Source organism: Achroia grisella, unplaced genomic scaffold (assembly GCF_030625045.1).
Source record: "Achroia grisella isolate CSIRO2021 unplaced genomic scaffold, CSIRO_AGI_Agris_v1 utg779, whole genome shotgun sequence".
Lineage (NCBI taxonomy): Eukaryota > Metazoa > Arthropoda > Insecta > Lepidoptera > Pyralidae > Achroia > Achroia grisella.
Window position 1 is genome coordinate 1,214,888 of NW_026713019.1, and position 14,684 is coordinate 1,229,571.

A 14,684-nucleotide genomic window follows, 5' to 3' on the forward strand; every position below is an offset into this window, starting at 1 on the left:
ATTGTAATATTCAAATGCTCAATAGTAAGGTAATAATAAAAAACGAAAACAGGGTGATAATCATTTATTCCAATAAAATTGCTCTATTTTAGTATTTCTTTGTAACACCATGATATTTAAGTTTACATCGACATAATAAGTAAGCTATTATGAATTTAAGTAAACAATATTATTTTAATTGTGTATATTCACTTCAACTATATTATAATTTTATACCCTTTATAAATAAAACAATGTCTCAGTCCTTCTTCGCTTCTTTTTTTTATTTAAATAATACGGTTATACAAAGAAAATAAATTAAAAAGCCAGATTTTTAAATCAATCATTCGTTGGTAATATAAAAATCTAAAACAGACTTATAATAATGGAGATAATAACCGTTTAGCGGGCGCGCATCGAGCGACTGCGACCTACGTCACCGGCTAGTCAATGCTGCGTAAAACAATAAACAGTGACATTTTAAAAGACGATCCTCAACACCGGTGGAGCGGCCGCAGTCGGCCGGCCGCGCCCACGCAACTACGGGCTGTGGCCCGCGCATAACGAACTGCAACGTACACTTCTATAAAAAGCGACTATATAGTATAAAACTGGGAGGAGCCTCCCGCACCTAACGACTCGCCGCTACGAACGACGTTAAAACTATCATACACTTATAGAAAATCACAAAATTCAAAGCGGAAATAATAGGAATCGAATCACTTGTGGCGCGTTCACGCGATCACGTCTGGGAGCAGAGCGTTGTCGGCGGCGGGCGGACTCGGCGGCGGCTTCGTCAATTCCGGTTCTAGTGCACCATTCGTCAGTCCGTTTGTCTGCACGATCTCTTTCTTGGGCGACTCTACAGGTTTCTTGGGCACCGGCTTTGCTGATGTGCTCTTTGTGTTTGTAGGAGCCTGTGAAGTTACAATTGTTAAATTACAACATCTATATTTATATATAAAAATGAATCACTATTTTCTTGGTCACGGCATCACCCGTGAACGTCTGAGCCGATTTTACTAATAATTTTTTGTTGTGTTTATTATTATCAGAATTTTCTTATATAAGAATAAAATTAAGAAAGTTGAGCGAGACATTAATATGGTTGTTAACTTTTATTTAATGTTTGCCTACTATCTAAGTACAATGCGCAGAGTCAATATTTAGAGTTAAGACAGGACATCTGTCGGGTCAGCTAGTAAGAATGTACAGTGAAAGCAGTGGCTGTTTTATATGACGTTATTTTTGGCGAAATTCACCAAGCATTCCATTTTATTTCATTTTTAATAGTAAACGGCACAGAGTATACTAAAATAAAAAGTAAAGTCAAGAAATATCACAATATAATATAAACCCACATCAAAATACCTTTATTTTGTGGACGTAACTACACAATAGGTGGTAGTACAATGCAGGCTGCTCAGGGATGCTGCAAGTAGTTTCTCCCAACCACAATAACCTAAAGGATTGCGAGATCAAATGGCTGTTTGACGACTATATAGCTTGAATACCTAACATCTATAAGAGTGACTAAGTTATTGAAATCGTAATGGTAAAAAAAGTATACCTTTGTGGCGGCAGTCCTTGGTGGAGCGGCCTTGGCAGTTATACGTTTGTTCGCGAGATCCTTCGTTTGCTTGTCTAAGGGTTTCGTTGTGACGGGGGCTCGGGGCGCCGGCTTTGGAGCAGCAGTCCTATAAAATATACATATTATTTGGTTAAGATAGACAAACACACTAACGCATTGCATAGTAATTAGATTTATTTTAATGTGCAAACTAACTGACGACCCACCTGATGAAAAATGTTTGCCGTCATGTATATACATGAGTCAAGTGTTTGTCATGCCCACGGTTCATGGTAATACTCATGTGTTGCCTTACCTAATGGAGATTAAATAACAAGGGTGGATTGGCGCGAGGGACATGGACATTTCACGGTTACATAACATATAACCCTGACAGGATTGATAGGTTACGTAATCTATATATACGGCACATGGATGGTATGTTAGTCCGTGTGTATGATAGGTACAAGTGTAAGCGTAGGACTCACTTGGGAGGTGCGGGTGCGGGCGCGGCGCGGGGCCCGGGGCGCGGCGCGGGGCGCGCGGCGGGCGGGCGGCTGGTCGCGCGCGGCGGCGCCCTGCTCGCGTCCTTAGCGTCGCCGTTGGTGAGCGGCTTCTTCTCAGTCACTTTCGGCTTGGCGACTGCCTCCTTGGGCTTGGGCGCGGCGGGCGCGGCCGCGGCGGCGGGGCGGGGCGGCGCGGGGCGCGCGGCGGCGGGGCGCGGGGCGGGGCGCGCGGCGGCGGTCCGAGGCAGCGCCGGCTTGGCGGCGGGCGCGGCGCGCGTGCTGGCCGCCGTCTTGGCGGCGGCGGTCGGCTCCCGAGCCGCAGTCGGCTTCGGCGCGGCCGCGGTCGTTCTCGGAGCGGCGCTGCGAGTCGGCGCGGTCGCCGGCTTGGCCGCGGATGCCGTCGTCTTCGTACCGGGAGTCGCCGGCTTCGCCGCAGTCCGCGCCGCCGTCGCCGGTCGCGACGAGGGCGTCGTGGACGCCCGCGCGGGCGCGGTCGCCGACCTGGATGTGGGCGTCGTGGCTGCCTTGGCCGTGGGCGTCGTCGTAGTGGGTTTCTTGGTCGCGGAGGCGGGCGTCCTCGGACTCGCCGCCGGTTTCGATGCGAGCTTGGTCGCGCGACCGTCGGCCTTCGCCGTCGGTGTAGTCGGGGACTTCTTAGCGGGCGTCTTGGACTTGGCGGTCGCGGCGACTGCGGCCGTGGCGCCTACGACCGCGGCGGCGGCGGCGATGGCTACGGACGCCGCATTCGACTGCACGTCGGGGGCGACGTCGGCGGCGATTTGCGTCTCTTTGAGCGGAGACGCGACGAGAGCGGCGTCCGGCTGCGGGGCCGAGGGCGCCGGAGACGAGGTAGGCTGCAGTACCGAATCGTCGGTATAAATTTCATTAGTGACCGGCATGCAGATCTCTTGCGCTCGCGACTCCAGTTGTTCGATGTCTATATCGGTGACGAGTTCGGAATGCGTCTGTTGCTCGATATCGTCCCGTATGGGAGGTAATAAGTCGGGTGTCGGACCCGAGGCTGTCTGCGGTGTTGTAGACTGCGCGTCCGCCTGTTCGCTCGGTATCTCAGGAGCGAGTCTCTCGTCGACGGCGGGCGTGCGGAGACACGCGTCGAAATCGACTATATTCGTAGCGAATTCGTCGGGTAGGGGAGATGCACCGTGTGGTGACACAGTGTCGAGTCGAAGCGCGGATTCGGGTCCGGAAGACTCCGTCGTCGGCGCGTGGTCGACGAGTGAAGGCGATTCAACCGGAACGAACTCCTCCCTCGAGATCGACGACTCGATGGGGAGGGAAGATTCCACCGGGAGTGGTGACTCTGCAGGCAGAGGTGATTCGACAGGGAGCGGTGATTCTCTAGGTAATGGAACTTCGGCCGGCAACGGTGACTGATCGCGCAACTCCTTTTCAGTCAGCGTCGGAGAATGTGAAAGTACTGGTGATTGTGCATGAGCTAATTCGGGTTCTGGAATTGGTGACTGTGCGAAACCTGGTGTTGGAGAGGCTGTAGAAGCTGCAAATGTTGTTTCTTCCGGGGCGAGGTCTGTAGAAACTGGTATTGGGGACAATGCAGACTCTGAAGGTAGTGGCGATTCAGGTACTGGAGATTTCAATGGATAAAGTGATTCACTTGGAATTGGTGAGTTGCCCAATATTGGTGATTGAGTTGATTGCAATGTCTCTGAAGGCACTGGAGACTGTGATGGAAGAGGGGAATCAGATAATTGTATTGATTGTGATAGTAACGGTTCTGTGAGCAAGGGTGTTTCTGCAGTTGGAACTGGGTCCTGATTACTATCCAATTTTATATCTACCTCAGAAATTATATCATCAGTTATCGGAGCATTGTAACCCAGTTCATCTAAATTGGATTCATTGGTATGGTGTACATCAACAACAACATTTTCCTTTGTATCTTGAGTCAAATCTGGTGTGGTAGCCTCTTTAATTTCATTTTCCTGTACTGATAAAAGAGACTCTGGTACTTGTTCATTAGAAACATGATTATCCAAACTAAATACCGTCTCTGATACTATTTCATTGTCTTTATCCTCTGGATATTGCTGTGATTCTGAAGAAACCTCTTGTTCCTTAGAAAAGACATCTCCAATGAGATCCTCTTTGAATTCAAGCTGTATTTCTGCATCTGGTGAAATATCTGGTTTACTTTCCATATCAACATCTTGTGATATATCATCTTGGGGAGTGAATGCTCGGGTGTCCTTTTCACTTTCTGAAGGATCTTGTAAATCTTCATTTGTGAAACCTAATTCGGAACTTTTGCCATCTGGTATTTCAGGGATTTGTTCAAATAATAATTTGTGAGATTCAGGAGTATCAGTTTGTAATACTGTATCTTGAGGAACATTACTACTTTCAAATTCCAAATTAGGGTAATTCTGTATATTACTGCCATCTACATTGTAATCTATAAAATTATCTCCTTGCTCAAATTTACCTACATCATTTTCAGGTAGGTCTGATGGTCTACAATCAAACCTCATTATATCATTATTAGGTTCTTGAATATCTATATCTGATGGCAAAATCTCTGTATGTTTGTCAGGTAAAACATTTTCCTTGTCATTTTCATTGAGGGCATCATAAATTCCATTTGACTGTATATCCTCATCATCACTATCAGGCAGAGTCTGCACTGCATTAAGGTCTACATGAGAAGTATTTTTATTCAGTCTTTCACATGTATCATCATCTTTTTCTTGATAAAAACTCATGCTCATAGGGTCTCTCTCCTTATTTTTTAGCCTTTCAAGCAATGCATCATTATCATCCGATGCAAAGGGGTTGGTTTCACTGTGTGTTTGGAACACCTGAAATAAGAAATTTATCTCATTAATCACTTTAAGGCAATTCATTACTAGTTTGTACCATTATCCATTCTGCCATTCATTTGTAATGAGAACAAATGTAAACAACTATAGAAAACATGACATTCTTGATATTAGTAACGTTTTAAATAAATAGACTATAAAAATATAATAATAGTGACTAATATCCTTTTAGTATTACAAATTAAATCTTAACTTTAAAAAATTCTATATAAATCGCAGTTACTATCTTACATAGCCTATATGAACATTAATAAATTCCGAGTAGATATAACCACTACTAACCTGTATATTGCAGAAGTCAGTAGTGTCCTTCTGTATCCTTTCAAAATCTTGTATAAAATCTGTATTTGTGACATTTTCAGTATCCTTGCCTACATTGAATCCAAAGCCCAAACTGTCCATATTGCATTTTTCATTTCCATTTAAATTACCCGTTTCATTTATTGACACATTCTGTAATAAAATGCAAAAAACATTATAACATAAATAACATATATATAATTGGTTCCACAAAAAAATCTGACGAATAATATAAGACAATACTAAAATATTGTTTTATTAATATAAATTTTAATAAGACAATACTAAAAACAACAAACTTTATTGAAAACCACTAAAAGATTGCATCTTTGTATAGTATAAAACAAAGTCGCCGGCGCTGTCTGTTCGCTTATATCTTTTATATTAGACAACGGATTTAATAGTATACAGAAATAGAGTAAATCAAGAGAAAGGTTCATATGTATAATGTGTGTAGTCTATTCAATTTTAGCTAAGATATTCCTCTCTCAGTATATAGAACCAAAAAACTATAGTTTGTTAATATTTTAGTATTAATAAATATTAAAACTTAATAGAACAAAGTTAAATATCTAAATCATGAAAAAAGATATTATATTCCAATATTTAGTTAACACAAATCCTTTAATACTTCTACATAATAAGTGTACCTAATAATAAAAATCAGGAAGAAATAAATAACTCACTTTGAAGTATAGTGAAATAAGGATATTACTATTAGAGATGTAAAATAATGTCAATAGATTGAATATAATCAATCAATTACTATTTTATAGTAAAAGTATGCATAAATATTTGACAGTTTCGTAATTGTCTAACTCATAAATAAAGCAATGTCAATTTTGAAATCTTTAGTTGCAGATTACAGACAATTGAAGCATCAATATTATAAAGAAAAGGAAGACTATAAAGTTTAAAAGGGAATATCAACTTTGAAATTTCTCTCTATATTATGCAATGAACATAAACACAACAACACTACTCTATTACTAATTACTTATGATATACTGATATATTTTCATATGTCTTATGGGTCAGTTAAAAATAATTAATTTTTAAATTTAATTAATAACTTTTATACTATGTCTTAACCATATAGGTAAGAGTATTGAGTATCAGTAATACAGATAATTTCAGGTGTTGATTTCCAAAACAATATACTCACATGATGGCCATTAAGTTGATCACAGTTATCCAAGTCTAATAGTTCTGCAGGTCTCACAACTGCTTCAGTCTCAAACTGTGCTACATCTGGCAATTCTATATCATCCATGGGCACTGGCTTCCGCGGAGACTCCGCAAGCAGCACATCACTTCCGGTCACTGAACCGGGGATGAAAACTGGTGCGTCCGGGTTCAATGGTGAACTGTTCATGTCTACTGAGCTGGTTTCCCAAGCAGACTGTAAAGACAATTAACAAAATTTAATCAGGATTTTATAGTTAATGATATAAACATTAATTGTAATGTGATAATTATTAGTTTTTTAACTTTTCATTTCTTTACTAGTACTAGTAGTTTCATGTAGGGTGTAAATAGTACATCCAAATGTGAATTATCCATCCACTCACTGTTAGACTGGATTCCAAAGAATTGTTTAATCCAGTCCAGTTATTGGAGATTACAGCATTTTATATTACATATCTGGAACATGAATATCATAAATTCTGATCAATATTTTCATGCCCCAGCGATATTTACTCACACAATAATTACATTAACAAATTTACAAATCTGTGTTCAATTAAATGCTGTAATATCCTACCTCTAGTATAGTATTTAATAAATGCAATAAGGTCAAGCTAAGCAATACCAACAAATTTGTAGCATCAATATTAATTGAAGTTTAACTGAGTTTGATAATAAGTACCAGTAATAGGCAAACAAAGAAGTTTATTTATATATAATACACCATACTATAACCTAACTGGACTACTATACAAGTTGGGTTAATTGTTATAAATTAGAAATATATATTAATTATAATAGTAAGTTTATTACTAACATTTGTTATTTTTATAATATTATTTAGTAATCTTATAGTCTATTAAAAAAAAAGTAAAATCTGACTTAATAAAGTATATACTTATCTAGATTATTCAATTTTGATGTCCTGATATACCAAGTATATTCTTTAGTCTCAGAAATAAAAAAAGTATATACCTAAAAACTATAAAACTTAGAAACAAGTGTTTTAGTTGTTACTAAAACATTTCTTTTGTGAATATAATATTTCCATAAATATTAGCAACATTGAATCATACAATTCGCAAATGAAGGTCAACTGAATAATACTGTTCTGTGTACTCATTTTCTAGAACTGTAACAGCAATCATTGTTTGTCAGAATGGTAGTCATAATAAGTACATATTAAACATGAGACTCACATTGTCCTGGCAGGGTGTTTCTGAGCGCGGTGGCTCGTCCAGATCGTCGCTAGGATTTTGTTCCTCGCGCTCACCTTCGCCCTTGTAGTAGTTCCACTCGTCTTCAGACTCTTCGCCGCTCTCAGCTACATTATCCAAAAGTGCGCCGTCAATGTGGCCCTCCTCCACTGCACAGCACAAACATTTACACTAAATCGACAGCACAAAAAACGTGGTTAAACACCTGGCCAACACGCGAAGTCACCCCTCCTATCACAATCCCAGCTATCAACAGGTGACACACCCTTGCACGACGCGAACTTATTGCTTTTACAACGAACAAATATTTCTTTGTTCCGACACTATAATGTAGGTATTACAAATTTGAATATTTATTAACGAGTTTTGTGACGTTATTTACCGGTCGCGAATTCAAACCCGCGAGACATTTGCGGACGCCATTTCGAGGACGTCCTGCGAAGACACGCCCGTGATTAAATTAAGGGAGAATCCAGAAGCCGAGTAGTTTCATGGCGTGACAGTGGATATAGCAGGAACACGTCAACGAAGGGATGAGCTTTCGGACGAACCGATCTATTTCCAGAACACCGCTCCGCATGAATCAACACAGAAATAACCTTTCACAAACTATTAGGAATGTGAAAATAATCAACAACATTTGCTAAAACTCACATACCGTAAACGGTATTTTCACTGCACAGATTACTATCTTCACCACTGGCGTAATATTCGAGCCGTAAAAATGTAGACAAAAGGCCGGGTTACAATAGCAGAGCAGTGGAATAGAGCAGCACAGACCAGACGAACGTTCAATGAGCGACTGCGAGCGAGACGGGTCGGGCGGCGCGGAAGTTGAGGGCGCGAACCGAGTGCGGGGCGGGGAGCTAGTGTAAATTCGACATAGGGATACCACATCACACTTTCCTGAATAATTCTTTAAATTTATTTATTTAATATAATAATACTAATTAATATTCTTTTCTATCACAAATATGAGGACACCAGAAATCACACTTATTTAGAAGGGACTCCAGTATATTATTAGAGTAAGTAAGAGAAAAGAAATATTTAGTGTCATTTACTACCCCTTCACAGAGCTCTCACTAAATCCACTTTCATATCTGGTCTCCACCGCAAAAGATATAAAAATACTAGTTAAATTTAGATCGAAAAACTGAATTCTTTATTTTACTTTTACATTTACCTTTTTACAAATTATGTATGAGTATTGATATAAATAAATACAAATTAAAGATTTTGCACCACAAAACACATATATATCCTTTATTTACGACATAAGTAGATACGGTCATCGAAATATTAAGCCACCAACGGAAGGGTAGTTTTAGTGATGTGTAAGAGTTCCAAAGTGTGATTGTTTAAAATATTATTTTAATATCGCAACACCGTTCGCAGATGATCGGACGCAGTCATCCTCAGTGATGTCAGATAGAGAAATTTGCTCCCATATTTTGGGGATTTTGCGACGATGGAGATGATTTGGTGTAAACAAATACTTGGCGGTATTTGTGTACTTATGTCCCATAGACTTAATCCTTAATCAGGGAGTGTGGGTGAACTTGAAACTGCCATATTTATTGGGTGTACTTTTCATCGGCAGCTTAATTTTGGGGCATTTTTGACAACATTTGAGGAAAAGCAAGACGGTCATCTGGCAACACTGATCTGTTCCCACGTACTGATATCGGAGGGACATTATCAGAACATCTAATCATCTACATACAATCCTACTTATCCTTTCATTTCGGTTAAGTAGGTACAGTGACGAGTTACCGCTTATGAACGTATGTGTACGAGTGAATGTAACAATCAATAAAGCGTGACGTGATATACCTACCTACACAATTCTTGCTTTTTCTTTTGCTCTCATTGAAATGTGGTTCACCGTGATGCTGATACATGTGTACGTTTAGAATAAATTCTATCAGTCAAGTACAATTGCCAAGTGTTACAGCGCTATGTATGTAATTAGTATCAACAACATATACATATAATTAATATCAACAACTACTTTTGGAGATAGGCATTAGCTCAAGCGGACCAGATTCTTTGACTACTTTTCTAAAATTCCTGTTAATATAAAACTACAGCATTCTTTTCGACACTTATTTTTTTTACTAATGAACAATAAAGAAAAGTGAAGTGACAAAACACAATGAACTTACAAAAAAAAGGGGTTATGAATAAGGGCTTTGTTTGTACTGCTGCATTATTGCTGTTGACTTCTGTGTCGACTGACCTGTGTGTGCGGGCGGAGTCGGGGGCGCCGGCTCGTGGTTCCTGTCTGCGTCGACGTCGTCCACATCGACCGCCGTCTCTGGGCCGAGGTCGTCGCTGTCACTGTCCGAGTTGTCATTGTCGACGCTCTCAGCGGCGCTCGACTCCAACTGCCTCTTGCACGCCTCCGCCTCCATAGCAAAGGGAGGCGGATTCGCCAGCGCGTTGTCCAGCCTAGACATATTTGCATATTTAATATAATTGACAATACATATTTGTGATAACTAACATTTTTTTTTATCTATTTTCTTATGACGTTACCCAACATAAGATGATTAAAAGCATAATGAAAATTGTTTCTGTAAATCTTACAACCAAAAATAGTCAAATTGATAACTTTTATCTTAAATTCTCCTCGGAACTAATAGGCAGTGTCAAGAATTTCATACTATTAGTACAGAGCAGTCTGGGCAAAGATGTTTTTTTTTTATGTTATTTTTGGTTTTGACAAAAAATGCCATAGTATATACTGGTGCACTACATTCTACCTAATTTAATTAAAAATGAATCTGTTTGTATTTTCGTAATCATGTACAAATTCATTTTAAAAGAATTTATTGTCAGTTCTTCTAAAGCTCGAAAGCACTTCTAACTGATGGTAGATTTAACATATCATGTTTGGAATAGACCTACATGAATAAATATATTTTGATTTGTTTTGATTGTAATAATAATAATAAACTGTCCTATTTCGGCAAGCAGCAATACATATGTGTTTGTGTGTGTTTCACCCTTCTACTGGTGAAGGGTGGAATGTGGCAGTGAAATTACAGAGCCCGGACGCATGACACTTAAGTTCTCAAAAATGACAACGCATAGGGGTAACAAGCATATATCCATAGGCATCAGATGATGAAGTGATATTGTGGTGCTTTTTGTGTCTATAGGTTACCAATTTCCATTTAGCTGGGCCGTTAACTAGTTTGTCACGTCAGTTATATAAAAAAATATAATAATATTAGTAAGGGTTCCTGTTTAATGTCCTATCTATAGGATGTAACAGCCGCCAAGGTCGAGTGTAACAAGCTGAACAAGGCAATTTAGTGTTCGCGCCGCCAGTTTTGTTACAACAGTATAAAAAACCGGTTGAAGAATCTCCATTACACATACATAAGCTAGAGTTGATCCACAAATTTTAAATGTATGACTCATAGCGAATAACGATCTGTCTACTATTCGATCATACTAAATGTAATTTATCTTTACACTTTTTTACACTGGAATGGTAAACAAGCAACCTACGTGATGGAAGTGATATCTGTATACTATATAGGTAAAGACCACAATATCATTATACCTATACGATGCCATTCTTAAGGACTCCTACGGTCATGCTTTCGTATGCTACTACTTTTGTAATAGAATCTAGTTTACTAAAGCACATAAACGGAATATTTCATCACAAACAAACTTATATTTCTCAAAAGTTATATAAATATTATTTTTATAACATACTTCGTAATTTATATAACTTTAATGCACATAATACAAAAGATAATACATACATACAAAAGATAGTACATTTGGTGGACTGAATACTTTGCGATGTTTTCTAGCCATTTCTATTTTTTATAGACATGAATTACTGCACACTCATAGATTGCAGTGCAATGAATCTTGATTCAATACAATATACATCGTTGACGTAATAGCTGATAACATACTCGTGTTTTAACTTTAGTCATTAACGCTATTTATATACATACACAAAGTTACGTCATTTAATTCTCATTAAATGTATTCTCATACGACTTCATATTATTTATGTTTACCTGTTTTGACAATAATACTACTGGAAGACATTTTCCTGGAGGTTATGTCGATATTTAAGACTAACAATACTACCGCAAATGGAATTTATGTATATACAATTATAAATAAATAAATAAATTTATTTTCGCCCTTCTAACCAATTTCGGAAAACGTTATGTTATGTTGCCAACATAGCAATAAAAATAGCCATAATAGATAGGCAAATGATCAATATTGTATAAGATAAGTTATACTCAATGAAAAAGTCGGTTTGAGATAATTATACTTTCTTTGACGACCTCGGTGGTCTAGCGGTCTAGCACACCGTTTTACGAACGATGGTTTCGGGTTTGATTCCTCGCACGGCACAAACATTTGTATTCATGAGTATGATTGTTTGTATCGGTCTGGGTGTTTTCTATGTATAATATGTATGTATTTACAAAAAAAATATCTATGTATTTGTATGTCATCTAGTACACAACAATGCGTACATAGAATGTAGTCGATGAAATTTCTGATACTTCATAATGCCATAAGTGTTATACTTATTTATAAACGACTGTAATGTACTTGTAAAACCGCACAGCAAAATAAACCGTTTTAAAATTTAGGCCCCAACAATATATTAATTTCTTTTTTCATTATAAAATTATTTTAAAATAACTATGATCACAATTGGAATTTTAGATTGATCAGTTAGGGTTATTGTTAAATCTACCAGTTGTATGTAGCTTAACATACAATTTGATAATTTAAAAAAGTAATACTGCATGGCTACATTTCGCCAATCATATTAAAATGATTAAAATTGTATCTAAGAGCAAATACATAAACGAATAAACGTAAGTGGAAGATTTCCCTACCAAAAAGAATGTGCTATTTATTTAAACAGCGTCCTTCGCGGTTCTATGTTCTAATTAATTCCTAAGACTCAGAAGATTGTCGTCATATTAATACATCATTGCCACAACATTGTCACGTGTTTATATAATTCCAACCGATATTATATAAACTTGTTATTAATCACTAATATTTCTTTAGTTCGCAACTCTATCGTAATAAAAAGTAAAGGACATACTCTTCTATTTTTTATACGATAGAGTGGTAAACAAGTTGACAACTCTGAGGCATGATTGACAAGGCTTATAACCCTATGTACAGTGCTCTTTTATTTTAGCTAACGTCCGTAAATGTTAGTTCAACTGGTGATAAATACAAAAAAGCGACCACGAATATTATCCGAAATTCCATAAAGTTTCACATAATTCATGGAATCAATTTGTGTTATCACACACTTCCTCACCACAACTTAAATTAATGAGAACATAAACAATATACGCACTGTCTTTGACGTGTTGTAAACATTAAAAAAAAGTATAATACCTGCGTTATAAGAATAAAGTATGAGCGCAGCGTTCAAGCGTATTATTATACATTAACTTAGATATGTTTTGTTTTAGGTTGGAGAATAATTTACTCACCCAAGCTCCATGGGCGGGCAGTTGTCGGCGGCGATGTCACGCGGGTCCTTCAGGAACACCACTATTATTGAAATATTATCGGCGGAACCCTGCCGCTTTGCCTGCACGATCAGATGCCTCGTCACCGCCTTCAAGTCATCTAGACAACAAACAAACAACTGTTTAATTACAATGAAAATTGTTTCTTATCTTTACATACAATTATTTCCAGCAGATAACCAAGACCAAAACAGACACCCAACAGAATTTCTCAACGGTATTATTATCTTTCCTTAAAATATCAGTGTGTCATCTAGCACAAAGCTAGTGTTGCGAAGTCTATTATGTGTGCAATTTGTTGCAGCACAATGGTGAATAATGTCGACGGATATGGAGTAACGATGTTTGTGTTTCGATTTGCTACGACGCCGACGGGCTGTATGTGAAGATGTCCTTGTTGTGTCTCAGACACATTGGTAGGTATATGAGTCAGCACCCAGTGGGCAACAGCCGGTCAGAACACACTATTGTATCCCCTATGTTAAATAAAAATAAGACTTGATAAACATGCAATTCGTGCGACCTTCAGACGACCCAATTTCGCTATACCCACAATGACATTTATGTAACAAATTATGGGGGTTAAATTCACATGACACTAATTTTAATTATTTTAGTCGACAAACGCAGACTAATGGGAGAGGCAAATTCAAACTACTTATACCAACAGCTAATCGTAAATATTTGACTATCGCGTGAATACCTATTCCACCTTATTTTGACGCGATAAATTAACCTATAAATTAGGTTGTTAGCTCTTTCATTTCGTGTTAGCTAGGCACTGGCGTCACGCCTTATTTGGGTGTGACTATGTTCAATTATTGTTTCAGTCTAATCTAGCTAATGTCTAAAAAAGTGCAAACGTTATAGGCATGTGTATACCAATATTATGACAGCACCGTATACATCTTCCGACAGAGTAACGAGCCGGCACTTTATGTAGTTGTCTATAGACACACGCCTTGACTTTACCCGCTATTTCGGGGCGCAGTTGGTGACGACATTGATGCATTATACTAGGCGGAAAATAAGAAGTATAATGCAAATAAAATGCGCCAAAGTCATACATAACTAAATAGATAACAAGACAAGTTTGCATTTTGATTCAAATTCTTTACACAAACGAATACAGAGAACCGATAACTCAATGTTTATTAACAGAATACGTTTTGCATTAGTATACATTCAACAAGTTACAGAGTGAATTGCGGCGGCAATGCCGCAATTGCAGTAGAATGGGACAACTAAAGCAAGCTCGACGTCGCCTCTAGCTTTAGACATAGTCATATAACTCAATGGCGGGCGCGTCGCGTGTCCCGCCCTTGCTTTTTACCCAGTTTGGTCTGGCTCGAAGCCAATACAGCACCGTATGCTCTTATCCGACAAGCTCAAAAAATATTATTTTTAATTTATTTATGATCGTAACAAAGTAGTAAAGGTAATTAAAGATAAGTTATGTTTAAAAATAGTTATATTTAAATTAACACTGCACGCATTTGAATGACTAACTAAAA

At 38.3% G+C, this 14,684-nt stretch overlaps 1 protein-coding gene across 1 annotated transcript in view; it reads right to left on the bottom strand.

The window, feature by feature from the left end:
- Positions 1–49: 49 nt before the first annotated feature.
- Positions 50–14,684, bottom strand: part of LOC131850836 (uncharacterized) — an 85,499-nt gene continuing 70,864 nt past the window's right edge. The window contains exons 8-15 of the mRNA XM_059201203.1: positions 13,132–13,270; positions 9,858–10,069; positions 7,598–7,764; positions 6,376–6,612; positions 5,193–5,363; positions 2,038–4,889; positions 1,550–1,676; positions 50–896 (exon numbers count right to left, since the gene is read on the bottom strand). Of these exons, the coding sequence (XP_059057186.1) occupies positions 714–896; positions 1,550–1,676; positions 2,038–4,889; positions 5,193–5,363; positions 6,376–6,612; positions 7,598–7,764; positions 9,858–10,069; positions 13,132–13,270 (4,088 nt within the window). The 3' untranslated portion in view covers positions 50–713. The remainder of the gene's footprint in view (positions 897–1,549; positions 1,677–2,037; positions 4,890–5,192; positions 5,364–6,375; positions 6,613–7,597; positions 7,765–9,857; positions 10,070–13,131; positions 13,271–14,684) is intronic.